This window comes from Chiloscyllium plagiosum, unplaced genomic scaffold (genome assembly GCF_037043375.1).
Source record: "Chiloscyllium plagiosum isolate Xiang-an unplaced genomic scaffold, Cpla_swu_hap1 HiC_scaffold_37, whole genome shotgun sequence".
Classification (NCBI taxonomy): domain Eukaryota; kingdom Metazoa; phylum Chordata; class Chondrichthyes; order Orectolobiformes; family Hemiscylliidae; genus Chiloscyllium; species Chiloscyllium plagiosum.
In genome coordinates this window covers 12,934,657-12,958,459 of record NW_028270175.1, presented here as the reverse complement: position 1 = coordinate 12,958,459, position 23,803 = coordinate 12,934,657, and the positions used below count along the sequence as shown (strand labels likewise).

At 42.7% G+C, this 23,803-nt stretch overlaps 1 protein-coding gene across 4 annotated transcripts in view; it reads right to left on the bottom strand.

The window, feature by feature from the left end:
* Positions 1-1,845: 1,845 nt before the first annotated feature.
* Positions 1,846-23,803, bottom strand: part of gpr153 (G protein-coupled receptor 153) — a 99,650-nt gene continuing 77,692 nt past the window's right edge. For all 4 annotated transcript variants that reach the window (XM_043676075.2, XM_043676074.2, XM_043676076.2 and 1 more), the window contains exons 5-7: positions 19,319-19,508; positions 16,152-16,336; positions 1,846-3,148 (exon numbers count right to left, since the gene is read on the bottom strand). In XM_043676075.2, coding sequence (XP_043532010.1) covers positions 2,402-3,148; positions 16,152-16,336; positions 19,319-19,508 — 1,122 coding nt within the window. In that variant the 3' untranslated portion in view covers positions 1,846-2,401. The remainder of the gene's footprint in view (positions 3,149-16,151; positions 16,337-19,318; positions 19,509-23,803) is intronic.

Genomic DNA, 23,803 nt, shown 5'->3' with positions numbered 1-23,803 from the left:
TGTCTCAATAGGCACTTGTAGCCTTAGTGTCACCCTCCACTCAGGAAGTAGAATAGAATGTTCCAGCATTGGAAAATGAGAGTGAGAATTCTTTAATGCACTTTCAGAAACAGATTGTGCATAAAAAGAGAGAGAGATCAGTATTGTACTAAAGTAAAATGTTGCACAACCGAGTGAGTAGTTCAAATGATGGTGTAAAAGAAAACTGAACTAGTGTCAGTGATGCATCACAGATTAATCCAGGGGTAGAGAGCACAGATTCTGTTCAAAATAATTGGAAACCTCACAAGGTTGAATTTACAGAATGAAGTCATTATACATCGCACGAGAAAATATGAAATGTCATCAAGAAGGAAAGGCTTGTATTTATCGAGTCAAATAAAATCACAACACTACAGATGCTGGAGATCTGAGACCAACACAGAGATTACTGCAGACACTCTGATATCCAGTTCAACCCGTGTTGCTAAAAGCTGTTGGCTCACATTGTGCAGTTATAAAGATGGCAAACCTGTCAGTGTTCACCATCATTACAAAACTGTGAAACTGATAGCTACGTCTGCCATCTGCACATGCCCCGCTAAAGAGGGAAATCCTCCTCCACAGGGTGCACTGCTGAAGTCCTCATCGATGATAATCTTTAGAAATCATATGAACTTCTACATTTTACACCCTAATCTCAGAGTAAAACCCCTGAAACTGTGATTCCATATTGAATGAGATAGAATTGGTTTTTCAAGATGTGGTTATGTTGTAATTACTAATGAACAGTGGATGTGAAGAAAATGCTTCCACTATCAGGAGAGATTAGGACCCGGGGGAGGGCACAGCCTCAGAGTAATGGGACGACCCTTTCGAGCTGAGATGAGAAGGAATTTCTTCAGCCAGATGGTGATGAATCTGTGGAACACATTGTTGCAGAAAGCTGTGGAGGCCAAGTCATTGAGTGTATTTAAGATAGAAGTAGATAGCTTCTTGATTAGTAAGGCGATCAAGGGTTATGGGAGAAGGCGGGAGAATGAAATTGAAAACATGTCAGTCATGATTGAAATGACAGAGTAGACGTGATGGACCAAATGGCCTAATTCTGCTCCTATATCTTCTGGTCTTATGTCTAAAACAATCTCCATGGTCCTGATAATCTAATTTACATTTGTGGAATCTGAAATACTCCCACTGTGATAAAACATCTGTAGGTTTTCAATATAATTAAAGTAATATTTTATAAATGTTAAAATTACTTTGCAGCTTCCATCTTAATCCCAGTGGACGTTCTAATCTTTATTTTTCTCTTTCCATAGTATTATCTAAAATGGAGGGTAATCAGTACATTTTGCATCCTAGAGTGCTAGTTCAGAGAATTCTTCATTATGATTGACTGCTTAGCTTCCTTGAAGGCATTTCTAATGCTGGATGACAGACATCTGATACACATGGTGCCAGAATTAAATTAACCCCAGGAAAGGTGAAATCCTTGTCACAGAGAGCACTTTACTATTGACTGCAAAATCCAAGTTGTCATATATAAAGATTAAAGAAACACGTATTTTATGACAAACTGTAATGCGTGATATAAGCCATCTTACGATTCAATGCAGCTTGAGATCAGACATTGTAGTAGGTTTTTAATATAAGCTACATGGTCCCTGATACTTTTCAAGGACAGTGACCATTGCAAATGCTGTTAAGAAAACATTGGTTACTTTTAAATTTTAGGTCAACTTTACGGGAACCAAGTGAAACCAATGTATAGTTTTGCAAGACAATTTCAATGTCACCCATGTATGACACCAATTTTACAAATGCAAAATATACAGAAAAACAATTGACTGTCCACACGCCCCCTCCCCCAACAAACAATTTTATTGTCTCATATTGGTTAAGATAATCAGCAGCTGTAACAAAATACCAACAGAACACAATGAATGTCCAAAATGCATAAATAGACAAACATGACCTCAAATTACGCCCAGTGGAGAAATCATTTTACAGTTCGGATGTTTTAAAAATTTAATCAAGCTTAGAATCACATTTTCTCTCCCTCCCCACCAATTCCAAAGCTGAACAATAGCAAACATACTCAGTCTTACCCGAATACCTGCTTTAGTGTTGCCTCTTAAAAACTATTTATTTTTTCAAAAAAAATAGTAAAATAGAAATAAAAAGTCAGTAAGGTTTGCATTCAGAGATTACTTAATGCCATATTTTTCCAGACAACGCCCTTTTTATTCTCTAATAGGAGACCTGTTCTTTTCAAGGACGTGAAAATATTTGCCCAATTCTTTGGTTCTTGACTTTGTATCCTCCTGGCTGAATTATAAAATTCCCTTGGTACAAAACAAACGTAGAAACACCATTTTTTTGTTGTTTTTTTTTCTTTTGGAAGGCTCCAGACTCTCTCCTATGATGTCGATCCAATGGAATCGGAATGAAAAGTCGCATAACCCGAAGAAGCAGAAGGCGAGCTTAAAAAACTGTTCGTGCTTCCTTTGCTTTCCACTTTGGTGAGATTTTCCTGATTGTCCCAAGAGACGCATAGATCTGTCCGATAGTTGCTGGAGGCTTCCTGCTTAACGTTGGTGTTGGCCTGAATGTAGGTCTCTGGTTTCCTTTGAGCTGCAATTGGGTCACTTGGGTAGATATTTGCCAAGTATTCCTTGGGCCTGGTGGCACCTGCGAAGATGCATTCCTTGTCCTCCAATAACCGACGGAGAACATGGGGCTCCTTCTCAAAATTAGTTAGCGGAAAATGGGAAAACATGACTGAATACTGTTCACATTTTTCAGGGATTAGTGATATGGAAGATGACTTCAGTGGGGATTTCATTGGACTAGGAAGAGGAGTTTCATCGATGTAATTTATTATTTCATCACGGCTGAAACATTTCATGTCATCACCAAAATACTCCTCCCTGGTCTGTTGCTTTAGAGATATAACACTATCCATAGACTTCCTTCTTTTATGGAAAGAAGCACATTCATCGTGCTGGGAGATCAGACTGCTTCTCCTCCTCTCATGCCTGGGGGAGCTGTAATGTAGTATCCCTGTGATGTCCTCTGAAGACCCCCATCTGTGAAGATAGGAAGGAATTGGGCTTGTCGCCCACATATCTGACTCATCATGGGAGTAGCGTCTGGTTGGAGGAACCTAAGAGACATAAAAAAAAAAGGCAGTCTGAAATAATCTCAATGTCCTCTCCCGTTACATTGACAGGTTTGGCAGACTCTATCACTTACCTCCACCTAACTTCACTCATGGCAACAGAAGGCCAGCCCTAATTCTACAACCTCCTACTCCCAATTTGCAGCAATCCATCATATAGCCAAACAAGTCTTGCTACCCTCTCTTATAAATTCCAGGATATTCCGTATGATAGAGCAAGCCATGTTTATAATCTTCACCTGATTCTTTTGTAGTTGATGACATGGGATATGAGGAATGGGTCAACTGAGCCACCAAGATCCTGTTGAGAATCTTGAGATATAACATGCAGCATTGGGCCATTTTAGAGACTTGACACAGACTGACATTTCCAAAGGAGCGGTACAGTGTTAAGGGATGAGATGTTAAATCAAGGTTCTGTCTGTCCTCACAGGTGGCTAAAATAGAGCCCAGGGCATTACATTTGTAACAGTGCCTTGTAACACAGGATAGTAGGTGGCAAAAGGACCATTGGTGAACCATAACAATGCTTTTCCTTTACTTACAGTTATGGTTGTTGTCATATAACTGTTTCATTTCTGGCACGCAATGCACTCAGCAAGTTCCTGAGTTCGGGCATAAGCCTTCCTGTAGAAGGGCTTATGCCCGAAACGTCGATTCTCCTGTTCCCTGGATGCTGCCTGACCTGCTGCGCTTTTCCAGCAACACATTTTCAGCTCTGATTTCCAGCATCTGCAGACCTCACTTTCTACTCAGCAAGTTCCTTCAAAGATAATGAAATAGTACTCTTGCTCTTGGATGCTGATTGCATTTGTCAATACCTAGGTCCTATCAGCCAGCAAATACAACCATGCTACTTATTGCTGCCAGTGTATTGTATTCAGATGCACTTTGAGAAGAAAATTAACATAAGTCAACACAGCAGAGACTGAAAATAGAATACTTCACAACAAGTGGACCAATTTGATGACGGCTGTTGTCTTTTCCCTGAGATGGGGCATTTCAAGACTCAGAAGCTCATTATTAAGGTGAGAGGACAGAGATTTAAGAAAGACATGAGAGGCAAATTTATTTAATACACAGAGGGTGGTTCGAGTGTGGAATGAACTTCCTGAGGAAGCGGTGGATGTGGGTACAATTACAACATTTTAAAGACATTTGGATAAGTTCATGAATAGAAAGGGTTTGGAGGGATATGGGCCAGGAGCAGGCAGGTGGGACTAGTTTAGTTTGGGATTATGTTCGGCATGGCCTGGATGTGCCAAAGCGTCCATTTCCATGTTGTAGGTTTCTATGAGTCCATGAGAAAGGGTAACAAAAAAGCTAGGGATTAAGAGAATCTTTAAGAAAAAGAGGTGGATAGTGACATTTAAATGAAGGTACTCGAGAATTTAAGTCCTAACAGCTGAAGGCAGGGCCATCGGAGCATAAGGTTTGGGGGATGTGTGACAGATCAGGCTTGAAGGAATACTTAGACTGCATGTCAACAAGGACTGCATGTCAATAAGGACTGCATTTCAAAAGGAAATAATTGTTGTAAAACATTTCAGAATATTCTCAGGATATGAGAAGTGACAAAGAGATATGTCATGTAAATAAATTAAAGTTTGCCAGCTGCTATGAATTTATTAAAAGCGTTGGCCCAAACAATGAGAGGGGAGTACATACATTTATATAGCACTTTTCACAACCTCAGGATATCTCAAAAAGATTTACAATTACTTCCGAAGTGTAGTCACTGCTGTAATATAGGAAACATAGTAGCCATTTTGTACAGAGTAAAAGTCCACAAATAGCAATTTTGCAATGACTACATGGTGTATTATAGGCATCTTAGCTGAGGGATGGTGACAGACACACAGAATAACCTCTCTGCACTTCTCTGAAGCAATAACTTGGGATGTATTTTAGCCAGTTGTAAGGACAGATAGTGTCTTAATTTAGCTTTTCATTGTTTGACACTGCAGCACTGCATCAAAGAGTCAACCTGTGTTTAGTTATACTCAAAACTCTTGAGTCAGACTTAATTAGCATTTCCATGGGGTAGTGATGCAGTATGAGGACATGTACCTTACATTTGCACAGGACAGGACCATGTGAATGAATAGATGCAGCTTCTTGCACGTGTAAGTGAGCCATACTGGGAGCCCAACCAATTATCGTACATTTCTGTGCTCCTCCAGTCTGAACCTCATGGGTATCTCTTACCCCTCGACCAATTATGAACAAACCTGCAGACTGGAATTTCCTTCCTAAACCTCTCCACTACTTCTTCAGGACACTCTATTTGCCTGTACCTGTGTTTTTGTTTTCACCCTGTTGCCCTATATTTTACTAATCTATTCTACTTAACTCTGTGATCTGCCTGTATTGCTCACAAGAGAAAGCTTTTCAATGCGTCTTGGTACACGTGACAATAAATTCAACTCAATTCAATTATCTCAAACCAACCTTTCTCACCAAGCTTTTAATGATCTGTCCTCATATCTCCTTTTGTGGTTTAGTGCTAAACTTTGTTTGGAACCATTCTTGTGAATGTTAAAGGTACTATATAAATGCATGTATTGATTATAAAGATGATAAGTTACCAGGAGATTCACTATAGAACTGAATCCATAGATCAGAGTGGTTCCGCATTCAAACTCGGGTCTCTGTTAAATGAGCTGATCTCACCCAGCAGAGCAGTACGGTTGTCCAAAACACCTCCAGGATTAGGAGACTTACCCTTAATCATAAGCTGGTATATAGGCATGTCTGAAGACTCCATAATAATGGTCTTGACATTATGTCCTATCATTGTCAAGGCTAAAATGTGAATAATGGATACTTTGGCACAGTGCCAGGCTGCAGGTACAGGAAGCAACCAGTAAGACAAATTATTTAGTAACCTTTATTGCAAAAGATTAAAGTATTACTATAAGTATGTGTCACAGCAATTATACAGGACCCTCATGGCATTACATATGCAGCATGATGTGTAGTTTTGGTCTCCTTGCACATGGACAGATATCTTTGCTCGAGTTTTTACATTTTATTCACTCGGGGATGAGAGTATTGATGACAAAGACTGTTTCATTGCCCTTGAGAAGGTGGTGGTGGGATACCTTTTCGAACTGCGGCTGTCTTAGTGATCTAGATGCATTCACAATGTTGGACTTCCAGGATTACAACGCAAAGGTGATGAATTTGGGTTGATATGTGGCTTGGAGGGAAATTTGCTCAAGGTGGTTTTCCTTTGCAACAAGTGCCAGTGTTGTTCTGGGCAGCAGTGGTAAATATTTAAGGTAGTGCTGTTCAAGTGGGCTGCTATGTCCCAGATAATCTCAAACATCTGGAGCACTGTTGGTGCAGCACTGAGCCAGTAAATATTACATCATTTTTCCAATGTGCTGCTGAAACAGCTCTGGGAGTCAGGAAATGAGTTACTTGCCACAAAATACCGCATTTGACCCGCTCCTGTAGCCAGAGTATTTACTGGGCTGCTGCAGTTAGGTTTCTGCTCAATGATGACTCCCAGTGTACTAATGGTGAAGATTTCAGTGATAGTAATACCACTGAATTTCACAGAGAGCTGGGTTTGACTCTCTCGTTAGAAATGGCCATTGTCTAGCACTTGTGTGTCACAAATGTTACATGCTACTTGTCAACTCAAGTTTGAATGCTGTTCAAATCTTACTGGATGTAGGCATGGGTTGCTTCATTATCTGAGGAAACTTGAACAGCATTAAACATTGCATAATCGTCTGTGAGCATTGATTTCTGATCTTAGTGTGGAGGGAAAATTATCAATGAACTGGCTGGAGTTGGTTGAGCTCAGGACTCTACTCTCAGGAAGCTGGTAGTGATGCTCACCCACTGAGATAACTGGCATCTGATCACTGAAACAGTCTTCTTTTGTGCTGGTACAATCTCAACCAATGGAGAGTTTCTCCAAATCTCACCGACTTCAATTTGACCAGTCGGTCAAACGTTGCCTTGAAGGGCAGTCGGTCTTGCCTCGTCTCAAGAATTCAACTCTTCTATCCACGTTTATACCAAGGCTTTTATGAGGTTCAGAGCTGCGCAGTCCTGGTGGAAGTCAAACTGGGTATCAGTGAGCAGGTGAAAAATATAGCACCTTTGATAACAGCTTTTATTACTTTCCTGCGGATAAGAGATTGATAGGGTGGAAATTGCCCAGACTATACTTATTCTGAGTTTTTGTAGACAGGGTATACCAACTCACTTTTTGTCAGGTGGATGCCAGTGTTGGAGCTGCTCTGGAACAACTTAGCTAGAGACACAGTTAGATCTGATGGGAGGTGATGGTTGACAGTGATGGACAGTGGAAGCCAAGATGGACTATCTAGTCAGTGCCTCTGATTGACAATCATTGCACATGATTGAGCCTTGTCTTCTGCACTGACCTTCTGGGGCTCGACCATCATTGAGGATAGAGATGTTCATGAATCTCCTCTTCCAACCAGTTGTTCAATCTTCCACACCACCTGGATATTGCAGGAATGTGGAGCTTACATCTATAGTGACCGTGGAATCACTTAGCTCCATGTATTGTTTGCTGTTCCCATGCACACAGTCCTATACTGTAGCTTCAACAGTTGGGCACATCATTTACACGTATGCCTGATATTGCTCGTAGTACATTCTCCTACACTCCTCATTAAAGCAGGGTGCTTGGTCATTAGGTTACCTTTCCTTGTGGTGATGGTGACATGCTGACAGAGCAATTAACTGTTCACTTGATGATTTCAGGAATGAGGAGATGATCCTACAAGGTGTGACGGAGTAGGAATGCACTGATATATTCTGGAGCTTAGAAGAATGAGAAGCTATCTTGTCGAAACACCTGAAATTCATGACAGATGCTGAAGGGTGACCCCCTCAGCATGGAAGACCTTTAACTAAGGGGCAAAGTTTCAGGTGAAGAAATCAGCTATTTCGGGCTGAGATAAAAACTTCACTCCTGAGGGTTGTCAATCTTTGGAATTCTCGACACCAAATTCTCGAAGTGGTTGCCCCGGGGTGGAATTTCACAGAGTCTATCTGACTGCCCACACACTAAAAAAAATGGTGGGCTAGACTTGGGTGTGAAGCCCATTCATTTCCAAAGACTAATTTTGCTGGTATGCGAAACGAGGTCGGGAATAAATCATACAGGAGGGAGACCCAGTTTTGGCACAGCCACTTGATCGCAATATCCTTACAGTGTGGAAACAGGCCATTCGGACCCACATTGACCCTCTGAAGGGTATCCCACCCAGACCCATTCCACTACCCTATTACTCTACATTTCCTCTGACTAGTGCACCTAACCTACCCATCCCTGAACATGACAGGCAATTTTAACATGGCCAATTCACCTAACCTACACATTTTTGGATTGTGTGAGGAAACCAGAGCACCCAGAGGAAACCACAAAGGCAGAGGGAGAACGTGCAAACTCAACACAGACAGTCACCCGAGGCTGGAATCGAACCCAAGTGGCTCACCACCGAGCCACCATGCCGTATTTGAGTTCAAACATGCCTCATTTTGGCTGCTGCAAAGGCTTCAAGCTGTGTTGTGGCAATCACAAGTTGATGGAGTAGATGTAAACAATGTTAGAAGGTGGACAATGTCTGTATAACTGTCCTGATCAGACGGTTTTAGAAATGCCCCACTTTAAAAAGAAACAAGCTGTCAGTGAGTGGCTAAGTCATTGCTTAGATGAAGAAGGAAGTATTACTTCAGTTTAAATAGAACACTTGGGGGGTCTTTCCCTAAGAGCTACCATTACAACACTATCAACACATGATTGAGTTTCAAAAGGTACAATTCCATCAACAGTGTTTCCAAGTTAAGTCAGATTGACAGTTTGAAGAATTTAAAGGATTAATTATCTTTGATGCAGCAGTCTTTGCTTTTAGAAGAGATTCTATGATTTAAGACTGAATGGGTCCAATGAACGAGAATTATTTTTCACTATTAAGTGTGTCGGAGTGAAAGTACTGGAGTTTGAGAAGCTTTAGTTTTCATTTCCACAAATCTCAGGTGGTAGATACTAGTTAAGGGGCCATGAAGGTGGTGTGGATTGTATGAAAGGCCATGGGGTTGAAGGGGTGGGTGGTTGCTAGGTGGGAGGGGACACAGGTTGACATTGAGTTGGTATGGAGATGACAGTCCATGGATAGGTAGGTGGGGGCATGAGAGTGAGGACTTGAGGCCCTAGCAGCTAATAAAACAACTTGGACAAATTTCCAGAGAACCAAACAGCTTCTAATCAGCCCAGCTTGGTACTTGCCCATCCCCATGTCCGCATATGTTCTGGTTCCAAGGTTTGTAGACCCAATATACCCAGTAACCCCACCTCCCTCACGGAGCAAACATGACATGCGGTGGACTCCTTAATACTAAGATGGGTCCAGAGAATCCAAGCATTTTCTAACTGGAGCAGCTTGCATACATAGCCAAAATCTGGCCATCATTCATTGAGTATATTGAAGGCTAAGATTGATAACCTGTTGGGCACTGAGGGAGTGGTGGCATCATGATAATGCCTCTGGGCCAATAATCCAGTAGCTGGCAGAATTCAAATTCAATCAATAAAAGCTCATAACGATGAACGTGAAACTATCAGTGATTGTCATAAAATCCCATCTGGTTCACTGATTTAGCGAAAGCAATCTGCTGTCCTTACCTCACCTGGCCTAAATGAGACTCCAGATCCACGATAAAGTGGTTGACTTGCTGGGGAGAAATAAGCACTGCTGCAGTTTGGCGATAATGTGGGGCTTTAAAAAAAATAAAAAGGGGATTCAGAAAAGAAAATAAAGTGGTTGGCTCTTAATTATCCCTGAAATGGCCTGGGAAGCCACTAAGTTCAAGGGCAATTAAAGATTTTCAACAAATGCAGGCCTTAGTACATTCCATAAAAGAATATATATGTGTTTAAAATCAAAGGGCCTGGGTAAAGGGCAGGCAAGTAGAGTCATTTTGAAAAGGGGGACAGGTTTATATGGGCATTTGGTCTGCTCTAGACAAATGTCCATATAAGCCTCTTGGGTCATTTGGCTGGACAGCTGGTCGTGACCCACAGTGTGAGTTCAATTCACAATGGCTGAAGTTACTCTGAAGGATTCTTATTCCCAACCTCTTTCCCTCGCCTGAGGTGTGGTGACCCTTGGGTTAAACCCACCACCAGCAGCACTCTCTCTCTTTCTTTCACTATGTCGGTGCCAATTGCCATGTTCCTCCACAAGGTGGCAACATCTTCAGAACAAAACAAGAAACTTCTTTATCAGAAATGAAAGTCTCTTATTTCCCACAAGAAAGTTACATTTTAAAATAGTTTTAGATTGAAGAATAGAGCAAATGAGTTCCATGGGTCCCAGAGTAAATAGTGTTCTAGTAGCTGATTGACAGCAAGAAAAATATTCACAGGGTAGTGTATTTTCCTTTACCAATTCAGGAATGGTTATTGAATTGTATGGGCTGTTTACACAAGTTGTAATGTTTGGAATTCAGCGGCGATTGAATTTGTTTGTTTAAGATGTTCGAGTTAATCAATTTTCAGATCTGCTTGAGGAAGGAGGGATATGTTTAAACTAGATGGGGCCAGTTTGAACTCAGGCAGCTGAGTTTGAAACGAGTGAAGGTTTCTGGATAACATGAAGCAGCCCGACAGTGTTTTACATAGTCAGACTCTGGTAGTGCCAAGGGCAGAAATGGGCACACAGGATGCTCCTGAAAGAATTGGTGGGAGACTGATCCCCACCAATTAGAGCAGCCAGTTAGTGAGAAGCATTCATTAGGAGGCTTTAATTGATTAGAGATACAATTCTCGTCCCTCGCTCAGGCAGAAGCACCACATCAGGGAGATACAGCTGATTAGTCAGCAGGTTCCAGGAAGAGGTAAGTGCAGGATCTCATGGCGAGTAGTGAATGAGAGATCCGAGGGGGGGGGGGGGGAGGGTTGTTGGGGGGGGGTGCGGGGTGGGGGGTAGAGAAAGCTCAACAGGGTGGGGAGAAGGGTCAAGGTGGTTAGGAGAGGGGTCCATGGGATGGGGAAAGGGGACAAGGTGTTTGGGAGAGTGGATGGGGTGTTTGGGGGAGGGGCCAGGGGAGTGGGGAGAGGGGTCGGGATGGTTATGAGAGGGGTCGGGGGATGGGGGGGAGCAGGGTGATTCGGAGAAGGGTCAGGGTGGGAAGAGGGGTCGGAGAAGTGGGGAGAGGGGCCGGGGATGAGGAGAGGGGCTAGGGGTTTGGGAGAGGGGTCAGAGGAGGGACCTGGGGTGGGGAGAGAGGTCAGGTGGGTTTGAAGTGGTTGGGGTGTGGGAAAGTGGTCGGGATGGTTAGGAGAGGAGTTAGGTGATGGGGAAAGGAGTCAGGGGATTGACAGAGAAGTTGGGGGTAGGGAAAGTAGTCAGGGGGGTGGGTACAAGGGCCGGGGGGGGGGGTGGAAAGAGGGGTCAGGGGCATGCGGAGAGGAGTCGGGGGTTATGAGAGAGGTCAGGGTGATTAGGAGTGGGGTCAGGGGTTTGGCAATGCGGTCAGGGGTGGGGAGAGGGTTCGGCGTGGTTAGGAAATGGGTCTGGGTAGGGAGAGTAGTAGAGGGGTGGGGAGATGGGTCGGGGAGTTGTGAGAGAGGTCAGGGTAATTGGGAGAGGGGTCAGGGGTGTGGGAGAGAGGTTGGATGTCTTGATGTTGAGGCCAAGGTAACGAGCTCTCGAGCAGTGGTCACACCTTGCATGAGGTGGAGAGGGAAGCCAATGTAGAAAAGAGGCTTGTTCTCCTCCTTCAGACCTAAGACCCATGTCCTGCCTGGCATTGTCCCTGACACTCTTCCTGCCAGCCTCAAACTTAAGACAGGAAATAGACATTTAATTGATCACTCAATGTCCTCAGTTGGTGGGAGGGTGGTGTGGTGCTTCCCCAGGCTTTGCTCAACTCTGGTGAAACTGAAGGACAAGCCAGAGATCGGCAGGTAGAGCACCTGAGGAATCTTCGAGGCGTTCTCTGGTGCACACCCCCTCCCCAGTCTCACTGAGGTGCCATAAAGTTCTACCCAGAGTTAACAACATATCAGCCGATCCAGTAGTGGAGATGGATGATGTTAGGATGGTGGAATTAGACTGTCACTGTGATGGAGAGAATATATATTTCGAAGCTCCACTCAGGCTCAAATTAGTGGCCAATCAGCATCTTCCCTGTGAAACATGCCTGTTTATTGCAGTGTCTGCAGAACAATGCAATCCATTACTCAAAATAAATCAGCACAACAGAATCACCGGGCATAATGCTGTCAACATGGAAGAGATACGCAAACAATAATTATAATATACAGCAGGGTGAAGTTGAAGTAAACCAGCTGAGAGAGAGCTGTCAGAACCAACAATGCCTTCTTTCCCACAGAATGCTAATGTTCACAGAGGATATATAATAACTGTTTTTAACAAATGATATGACATTGAGACTAGTGATTCTTGTAAATAATCTTTGTATGGGTGCTGGCCACTTGTGATAAAATATTTGACCTTAAAGTACAGATTATCTTGCGAACGAAACCACTCAAGAGAAAATAAGAAGATAGACTGTAATATATTCCAACTCTTCATCAACACACAGGCTGAGGGGCAGGAAGCTCAGTAAAGCAAATGTGTCTATACGGTCCAGATCTTCTTGACTCAACCAAGTGCTCTTGGTTTATCTGTTGACTGCTGTAATGTTCACGTGTACTATGAGCTGCTCAGGTAGTGTCTTCATTTTGTTAGTCGGTGTGCCTCGATGAGCGTTTGTTTCAGGATGGAGATGGGGTTGGTTGATGCAGGGGGCATCAGGTCAAGAGAGGGCTCTTTGAGGAGTGGGGAGAAGATGTCAGATCTGAAAGGGGAGGAGACCAGTACCTGAGGAGTGGGAACCATTTCACAACAGCAGCTAAGACGGGGGGCCCAGATGGAAAGTTGGATAGTCAGCAGGTTAAAGCTGTGGAACTCCTTACCTCCTTCAGTCTTCCCTTCCTCATAATCTTCTGGCCTTTAAAACCCAACCTTAGCATCACCTAATGACTACTTCCTAATTTATCATGACTTCTTTCCTCTTCTTTTCAATCTTGATGGAATCCTACACTCTAGGCCTCAGCTTCTCAATAGCAAGAAGGAAAGAAAATGCATTTATAGCACCACTCCCAGGCATGAAAAGACCTATAACAAAATCAGCCTCCTGGAATTGTACCAAAGCAACACTCCTGGGCGTTCGGTCGTCCTTTACATGGTACTAAGCTGCTTCCCATCATGTGGCAATCCATTAATGACATAAGGCAGCTAAGGACATTTTAAGGAGAATAATGAGGTCAATCTTGTCCAAAAATGTTTGCTGCAATTCCAATTTTCCAAAAAAACTGATAATCCTAGGTGGGAACTGAGTCAGGGAGCACCCAGCGGATTTGGCATAGCTCCATGAAAATGTGCCAAACGACACGTCCAGGCACAGTGGGAGTATCTCATTGGCCCACTGGGGAATTCATTTTGCTGGCAGTTTTGAAATTCCTGTTTGTCTTAACATCTGTAAAAACAGTATAAAAGCATATTTTTAATCTTTTCTGCAACTAAATACAATTGGAGAAGCCAGCTCAACGAGAAAACAATTCCAAAATATTATAGCCAATATCCCCCTGATTGTTATGGTGACAGTGACCTTCGCAGACCTAGAAGGTTCCAGCTATAACCCTGAGAGCAAAGAAAAATTGGTGAAGCCCCGCGTGAAATGACCACCAAAATGGCAGGAGTGAGGCCTACCTATCAGGTCTGATGGGCAATGGATTAAGTCACAAAGATTACACTCCAAAGAGTGCCAGGTCTCTATACTTTAGTTTGATGGCGTTTATGAATGAACAGCTCCTTAACCAAGAAAACGCAGTGAATGGCCAATCGCAGGTCGTCAGAAAAAGGCTGAAAAGAATAGAAGGCAAAACAAGCGAAATCAAGAAATAGCTAGTTGCCATAAATGTTGGAAGTCCATAGCTTATGAGAGAAATGGAAGTAATGTTCCACAGTTTGAGATTCTGAGGAAAAATGAATTAGAGAAACAGATTGTGTAATGAATCTTGATTTCAACAAATGAAGATGCAGGCATAAGGAAGACCATGTCAGACAAAGCACCTGGAGGATGGAGGATCCATGGAGCAATTATTATGGGGTTATGGTAAAGAATAAAAACTGAAGGCTACAGAGGAGTATTCAAACCTGTGTAGGAAGTGAATTCTTTTAAGAAATAAGAGGTGGTTGTGGTGATGGGAGAAATGCTTGTAAAGAAGGAAGAAATTGTTAGGGGAGTTCCATTACTCATCAGAGAAGATATTGAGGCTGTGTCTGCTCATGGACTTTGATGAAGGGTGTCAGCAAATAAACCAGTACCACAACAGCCAATTCAGGATGGTGAAGCTGGAACACAGGGCTCAGATTGATTTTAATTTTCTAGCCATCAGAGAAGAAGACTGCATCTTTAGTTTACTTTGTATTTGATTAAAGATTCAAGAGATAAAACATGTTTGCTCTTAATAAAACGTTTAACCCACAGCACATCATTCCAGGAGGTTGAATTTATGGCTACCATTTTGAAAATGTCTCAAGTTTTCAAAATGATGAAACTTGCCCAACTTAGAAATGTCAATGGAAGGGCCTCTGAGTAACAATATTGCTTTTACTTTAACTTCTCACTGTGAGGATCAATAACAAATAGAATCGATATTTGTTGTACACTTCAATATTAAAATCCCACTTCTAAAAATACTGCATGACCTCAACTTTATTAAAAAGTGAAAATCAGTACCTTCTCCCCAAGTCCAAAATTCAAATCACTGAAATAAGTTCCTGCTCAGGCCATAAATAGTTGATTCCCAACATTTAATGAGATTGTTAAAAGATAGATTGCTCACCACTGATGGCAAGAATCATTGTTCTTTAAATAAAGATTAAACTTCAAAATTACAGGAAAGAAGTGCCAGCAGGAAAAATCAATTCCTACTCCTTTCATACCGTCTGAGACAGCAACCCTCAACTTTCCCTTTAATTTTTTTGTACGGTGTCTCCTTTGCTGAATCTCATTCAATTTGGGTGCCTACACCTGAAGATCTGTGCAATAAATCAACATAGACTATTCCCTCACGCATTATATTTCCCTGTTGTATTCCCATTCAAATAGATTAGTCATATTTTTCAGTAGAATTTTATACATAAGCATGACTATAATAATATGTAGGATATGATAAATTGCAGAATACTAACAGAAAATATTCTGAAGAATGAAGTAAATCTTTGACTAGCCTGTAGTTAAATTACAATGTGGAGGTTTTTGAATGACTGTTGTGAGATTACATTTCAGTAAAACACAAGCTAATTCAAAGGCCTAAGAGAGTCATGATTTCCCCAATCAATCATAAATACTTGTGCTTCCCAGTGTTGGTTAGTCTCTGTCGGCCATTAGCATGATAGGTTCATACTCTATTCACATTGATTGAGTCTCAGACTGGGATGTCATTGAGAGTGCTAAGAGATTTCAGTGGAGAGATTCCTCCACCAGCTCACCATCCAATGGTGGCCTACACTAGAACAGATGTGGGCGGACAAGGTCAACCTTCACCACAACTTCTACCTTTACCCAAAGACATGACCAATGAACCTGCCAACTCACAGTCTAAACCTACACTTGCAGAAAGGCCCACAACATTTATCATCCATTGAAGGGCATGTGTCAGGGCCTAGAGTGAAGGCGAGGGACAGTGGAGCACACATCGGAGTGGGGTGATGTTAGGGAAACAGAAGAGACTTACAGAACAACAGGGATCAAAATCCTAACCTCTATGACTCATAAAGAGGCGAATGACTACAGCCAGCAAGCAGAATGAGGAGAATTCTGAAGGCAAATGATTTATTTGACTCAATAGCTTGGAGTAAAAGTATGTTTTAATAACACAACGAATTCTAATCTCTGGAATCCAGGTTTAGACAAATACCTGTAAATATTGCATCTTATCCTCTTGCATCTCTCTCATTGGGTACACCTGGGGCACTCCCCTTTCCAGAGCTGAGAAGTCATACTTGGCAATGCGATCTACTGTCAGGATTTCAGTGGTGCAGTTATATTCATAGGGTCTTTCAAAGAAAGATTCCGAGTGAATTGCTCCATCCTGACTGTTTCCTAAAACAAAGAAATTCATCTTATGAGTCATTTGTGATTCAAAATTGTCTAAAGCTACATTTGCAACACATCTTCTCTAAAAGGCACTGCTAATGAAGCCTGAAATTAAATCAGAAAGTAATTTCAAATTAAATGTTTGCACTAAAAGAGTGCGTAATAGTACATTCCACTTGGGAGGTAATTTGCTGAATTAGCAATGAAATTCATTTGGAGATATTAATGCGTGGACATACTAAGGGCTAGACTGTGCAAAGCATAGAACTATTGCTTGACTATGGTCATGTTTCCTTTGGGATATTGAACACCCTGAACTATGAGCAAATATGGCATCTCCATGCACTGGGCCATATCTAAACAGCAGGCCTTACATACTGGAGCAAATCCCAGAAGGGATCATGAACAGAAGGTCCTGGGTTCAAGACCCACTCCAAAGAATTGAGCACAAAAATCAAAGCAGATACTTTGATGCAGAGCAGAGGGGTAGCTGCGATATCAGAGGTGCCGTCTTGCAGATGTTAAATCAAAGCACTCCCATATCAATACTGTACATTGCTCTCTTGGCACTATTCAGAAAAACAGGTAGGGTGGAGTTTACATCCAGTGGCCTGGCCAATATTTATCCCTCAATCAACATCACAAAATCAGATTATGTTGTCATTATCATGTTGCTGATTGTGAGAGCTTGCTGTGTGCAAATTGGTTGCTCTAGATTACAAGTGATTTCATTTTGAAAATACTTAATTGGCTGCAAAGTGCTTTAAGACTTCCTTTGATTTTGAAAGGCACTATATAAATGCAAGTCTTTTGCTGGGTGTCACACTGTAAAGCTGATACCAGCTTAGCTACAAGCAGCTATTAATGAGTTCACTTTATTAGGGGTTCACCAACGAAAACAACAAAAAACATTTCAACCTTGCAATGGGCTGAATCTCATATTTCTTTGGCTAAATCTGAGATGCGTTGAGGTTTTGGAGGGATTTCCATCAGGAGGTATAGTGAGCTTTCTCGCTGTATCTTATCAAACTCGCCTCATTTACCACTTACGTTGCCCCTATTATGTTGCTAACATCTGATTTGGACCCACCTTACCACATGCTGTTCCCAGAGTAACTAACCACTCAGCAGTGCTGGAAATCACCAGCATCCTTTGCACTAGTGCCACCTTTAAAAGTTCTTTGTGCACCTGGACTATCAGCTAAGAGCTGTTCTGCATGGTTCCTGAATGTGGCAGACAAAGGGCATTTCGAGCCATGCTTTGTGGGCAGGGACCGAGAGGTGTTGCTGGACAGAGTGGCTCAGGGGTGTGACTTCCTTGTCTCCCAGGTCCAAAGGTGGGGAACACCACACCACACCATGCCCAGCCTAATCTGAGGCTGCCTGTTGGGTCAGGGCAGAACCTGCTGGCTGGAGGAATGCACAACCACTATAGGAAGAAGGTCAATGACCTTGTCCACCCTGTCAGCATAAGTGCCACTTTCTTCTCCCTGATGTGTCACACTCACTCCATCCTTGACATTGTACCCAGTTCCCACTACATCCCATCTACCATTCTCATTATTGTCTGGAACACCTTCCCTCACTTTCTGTGATCCCCCCCAAACCCCAACGGCACTGACCCTGATGTTCTTTGCTGCCCTTTCACTGGCTAAGGACACTTCCCCACCCTGCAACAACATTAAGAGCTGTACCACCCACTTGCCTGCCTCCCTCACACTCCCGGGATGGGAGGGTGGCCGGAGGGAAACAGTCTCTTGGATGCAGACAAGTGGTGGAATGCCAGACGTTTGGCTTTTCACCCCTTATAAAGGCAAAATCCCAACTCTGACCACTCTGAGTGGCTGACTGACCATGTCCAAGCCTCTGGACTCTAACCAGAGGCTGGCCTAGTCTCACAGTGCCAGGACTCCCTGAGCAAAGGCTATTCCCCCTTCTTTGACTGACCATCATAACAAGCTTCCTTCCTTTGTGTCTGCCCTAAACAGCACAGCAAGACAGCAGTAATCTGAGCCTGGTATCTCTGGCTGAGGGGGCAAAGTGCAAATAATCAATGCAAGACAATGCAAGGCAGGGATGCGAAGAGCATCCAGGTCAGCTCAGATTGAGTGCATGCTATGACAGTGAGTGAAGAGCCCGGAAATTCAGCCCCATCCAGTCCACAAGCTGGTTGTGTGTCCTTGCTGCAGTGTTACACTGATAATTACCAGTGCAGCCCAAGTGCAGTGTGAAGAGCAGAAGTGATCTGTAAGTGGATCGGAGATGTGCCATGAGATTTCTTAGAGACTGGCCCATGTCAATGGGATGCGTGTGGATGGTGCCCATGGCATGTGCCCTGAGATGTTCTTTCCCATTGTCCAACATGGAGGTCATTCAGAGCAAGCAGCAAGTTGAATCTGCAAGACACCAGCTCTGCTGGCCATGTTGAGGTTTCTCCAGAGCTAGTTTGCTTTGATAAGATAGTAAAATGGTGTATTTAATGGATTAGTTAATTAAGTGTCAAAGAGGCATTTAATGAACAATAATCCTCCTTAATTAGTTACTGTCTCATTCCTTACACACCATGCCATTTGTGAAATGCATAGAAGATGGAGCAAGATGCTTTCATCATCAAATCAGCTTCACTGAACTTTTCATCTGATTTTGTCACAAAGCTTAACTATAGTCCACATCACTCAGAACTCTACAAGATTCTGACTATTGTGTTTTTGTCTTTGTTCAGTGTTGTGGGAGGCTGCACCATGTCCTATGTACAGAAACAACAGAGATAGGACCATATGCCATAGGTACAAAGGGACTTTGTACAGACTGGGCCCTTTATTAAACAGTGGACAGTGTACAGGCTGTACATAGCAGCACTGCAGTCTACCAGTTGGGTTACCTCATATAAACTTAGGACAATTACTTTAAATGGACAGAATTTACAAGCTAAATTCAAGGCACTAATTGGTATTAACTCTACAGAATTCAATCAAGAAAGACCATTACCGTCATCTGTTTCATCATTGGACATAATAGCTACACATTTTTCCCATACACTTTTCACATCAGCCCTGTAGCGGTCACAAGCCCAAAGGAATAACGGCAGGAGAATAGACTGCACTATGGAGCACCATAGGAAACACAACACCATCCAAGTGTAAGAGGTATCATACTTGAGACTTGCAAAACTCACCACCTGAAAAACAGAAAGAAGAAAGTTCATTTGAATCTGAAGAGCTCGCGAAATTCTAATTCAAATTCTGATGTTATGTCTTGATCTATACAAGGTTTGTTCTTTTACACTCTAATCTCCTCCCATCCCTCCTTTATTGATATAAATCCACAGATGTTGGTGACATTCTGACACTTCATTCACCTTCATTACTGTCCACCCATGAGCAAGCATGAGTCTCACCTCTGAGTGTCAACAGATATCAGAGATGCGTCTGGTCCTGTCTTCACCTCAATATCAAGTATGAATGGGAAACTATGAAAATCCAGGGTTATATCATTGAAGTTGTCATCCAATTGTCACCAGCTCTGATGAGCTAGCTCAACAGTGACTGGGGATTCCAAATTTACACAATTTAATTTCAGTATTTGGGGCACAGCATAAACTTCACACTCACTATAAAGCTAGAAATGGTGAGGTAGAGACAGGTGTGATCTACAGTTGTCATGTTGCTGAGCTTCATCACCAGATCCCTTTTAAGGAAATCACACTTCTTAACATACATCTTCTATTTTACCAGTGCTGCACTGTGCTGGTAAATTCCAGAGGGTTCCAGTGGACTGGAAATGTGATGCCTCTGTTCAAGATGGGAGGGATGCGTAAACCAGGAAACTATAGGCCAGTTGGTCTACCATCTGTTGTTGTGAAAATGTTTGAGTCCATTCTTTAGGAAGAAATAGGCTGGACACTTAGAAAAGCTTCAATCAAACTGAATCAATATGGTTTTGTGACAGGTTAATCATGTTTGACAAATCTGCTCGCGTTCTTCGACTAGACTGTTCAAATCCCATAATTCCAGGATATAACTTGTAAATAATCTGAGACAGCAAACAAGGTGGTCAGTGCAGGCTCAAACTGAGGAAAGGCTGATTTAGGATTGATGTCAGGTAAGTTTGTTTCATTCATTCACAGGATGGGAGCATTGTTGGCTCGGCCGGCATTTGTTGTCCATCCATAATTGCCCAGAGGGCGGTTAAGAGTCAGTCACATTGTCTGGAGTCACATGTAGGCCAGACCAAGTAAAGATGACAGCTTCCTTCCTTTGTGCGGCACGGTGGCTCAGTAGTTAGCACTGCAGCCTCACAGCACCAGGGACCTAGGTTCAATTCCAGCCTCGGGTGACTGTCTGTGTGGAGTTTGCACATTCTCCCTGTGTCTGCATGGGTTTGCTCTGGTTTCCTACCACAGTCCAAAGATGTGCAGGTCTGGTGAATTAGCCATGCAAAATTGCCCATAGTGTTAGGTGCATTAGTCAGAGGGAGATGGGTCTGGGTGGGTTGCTCTTTGGTGGGTCAGTGTGGACTTGTTGGGCCGAAGGGCCTGTTACCACACTGTAGGGAATCTAATCCAAAGGCACATTAGTGGACCAGATGGGTTTTTCCTGACAATTGACAACAGATTCATGGTCATTGTTCGACTCTTAAAACCTGATTTTTATTGAATTCCAATGCCACCATCTGCCATGGCGTCATTCAAATCTGGTTCTCCAGAACACTACCTCAGTCTCTGGATTAATGACTAGGCCATCATCACCGTGCAGTTAAGCAATACTTGCAGCACGCTTCTGAGTGGGGTGATGAAAGCAAAAATCTTGCATCCATTCAAGACTCAGTTGAGGCTCTTGAGGTAAACTGCAGATCTTTATCTTTGGACTGGTCTTTGAGGAAGGGTGGATTAAACATCTTAAGTGTGTGGTCCTTTTAAATTATTTTGCACACATGTGGTAACTTAAAGAGCTGACTTAGGCACAGCCTGCATGAGGACTTTCAGATTGCTGTGCAGCCTTGCAGCTTATATTGTTCATCTGTATTTATCACAGGATCCTATGACCATTAGCCTCCAATGGCACTATATTCCAAAATTAAAAATCATATAATACCAGGTTATGGTCCAACAGGTTTATTTGGAAGCACTAGCTTTCAGAGCGCCGCTCCTTCATCAGGGGGCTGTGGAGTATAAGATCGTAGGACACACATTACAAAAGGCAGGCTCATTGCACAAGCCATGAAGGGCTGAAATAAAAACTGAAATTGCTGGAGAAACTCAGCAGGTCTGAACTCAGATCTGACGAGGGGTTACCAGACTCAAAATATTAACTCTGCTTTCTCTCAACAGATGCTGCCAAACCTACTTACTTTCTCCAGCGACTTTTGTTTTTGCTTCAGATCATCAATAATTGCAGTTCTTTTAATAAATGGTAGATCATTCTGGATGTAGGTTTGCCTGCTGAGCTGGAAGATTCATTTCCAAACATTTTGTCACCATACTAGGTAACATCCTCAGTGGGCCTCTGGATGAAGCACTGCTGATAATTCCTGCTTTATATTTATATGTTTGGGTTTCTTTGGGTTGGTGACGTCATTTCCTGTGGTGATGTCATTTCCCGTGGTAATCTAATTTCCTGTTCTTTTTCTCGGGGTAATAGATGGGGTCTAACTCGATGTGTTTGTTGATAGAGTTCTGGTTGGAATGCCATACTTCTAGGAATTCTCATGCATGTCTCTGTTTGGCTTGTTTTAGGATGGATGTGTTGTACCAGTCGAAGTTGTGTCCTTCCTCAACTATATGTAAAGGATACCAATGAAAGAGGGTCATGTCGTTTTGTGGCAAACAGCGACACGCACGAGAATTCCGAGAAGCATAGCATTCCAACCAGAACTCTATCAACAAACACATTGAGTTAGACCCCATCTACCACCCCCGAGAAATGATGTCACCACAGGAAATGACATCACCAACCCAAAGAAACCCAAACATATAAATAGAAAGCAGGAATTATCAGCAGTGCTTCGCCCGGAGGCCCAGTGAAGATGTTACCTACTTGGGTGATGAAACATATGGAAATGAACCTTCCAGCTCAATGAGCAAGCCTACATCCTGAACCTCGACCTGAGTTACAAATCTTCTCAAAACTGGCTATGTTTGATCATTGGATAGTTCTCTGAATTTCTCTGTCTCTGAATGGGAAAGGCAGTCAAACTCCGCACTGCTCTTCCCCATGCTCAATATTATTGATATTGGCACTTTATCAAAAGAACCAATCAATCTAATCCAGGGCACAATTATTGGAGGTACACTGTTTGTATCACTCATACAGTTTTCTCCCCTTTCCTTCCATTCTCACTCTTCAGCAGGATATGATTGTACAGCTGCTGGACGACCATCCAGATCATTGACCACTCGCTCATGAAAGTTGACAATAAATGTTGGCAAGCTATTTGACGAGAGAAACAGCACAAGAAGTTCAGCACGGTGGCTCTGTGGTCAGCACTGCTACCTCACAGCATTAGGGACCTCGATTCAGTTCCAGCCTCAGACAACTTTCCATGTGAAGTTTACACAGCCTCCCTGTGTCTGTGTGGGTTTCCTCCCACAGCTGAAAGGTGTACAGGTTAGGTGTATTCGCCATGGGAAATATAGGGCTACAGGGATTGGGTAAGATGCTCTTCAGAGGTTCAGTGTGGACTCGATGGGCTGAATGAGCTGCTTCTATGTTGTAGGGATTTGATCAATCCTGGACACTCCTATTTTGTAAGGCTGGATTTATGAAGGGAGCTGTCAGCAGTTTACTTGGCCTGAAGAATAAATCAATTCCCATTACACTGATGGATTCTGTTTATCAACAAAGGCATTCATGTTGAATTCACATAACCCTTTTCAAACAAACTCATAAATCAAAGACAATAGTTGTTCTAAAGGAAGAGTTATTTAAATTATTACTTGCAAGACCAGTGGATTTCAGATTCAATTCAATAATAAAAGCCATGCAAAGATCACAGCTCACAGTGCCAAATTGTTCAGAGCAAAAAGTGACTCATCCCTTCATGATCTGGGACCTTGCTGGTCAGTGAAGTGAAACAAATGAGGATAATATCGGATTAAGTGTAAAAACATGTTGGTGAATCACATCACAATTAAGCACTGATTTAAAAATACAAGAAGACAGTAGCATAGTCACTGACACCAACTCCATTCGAATTTAATATTTAGTTCATTGACTGCCCTCCCTAGATCACACACACTAAATACAAGGTAGATGAACGTCATCATTTTATTTTGTCTCTCTGATTCTGTTTTAACCCTCAACAGCATGTATTGAACTATCTCAGCATGTCAGGGCCTATCTCAGGCTGCAGCTAGTATACTGTTCCAGCCTCAAGTGAAGGCATGAGATGATCCAACACACTGCTTATACCATGGTATAGATGTAGGGGCTAGGGGGTGAGGATGGGTTATTTGATGTCCTGATTTACAACGAG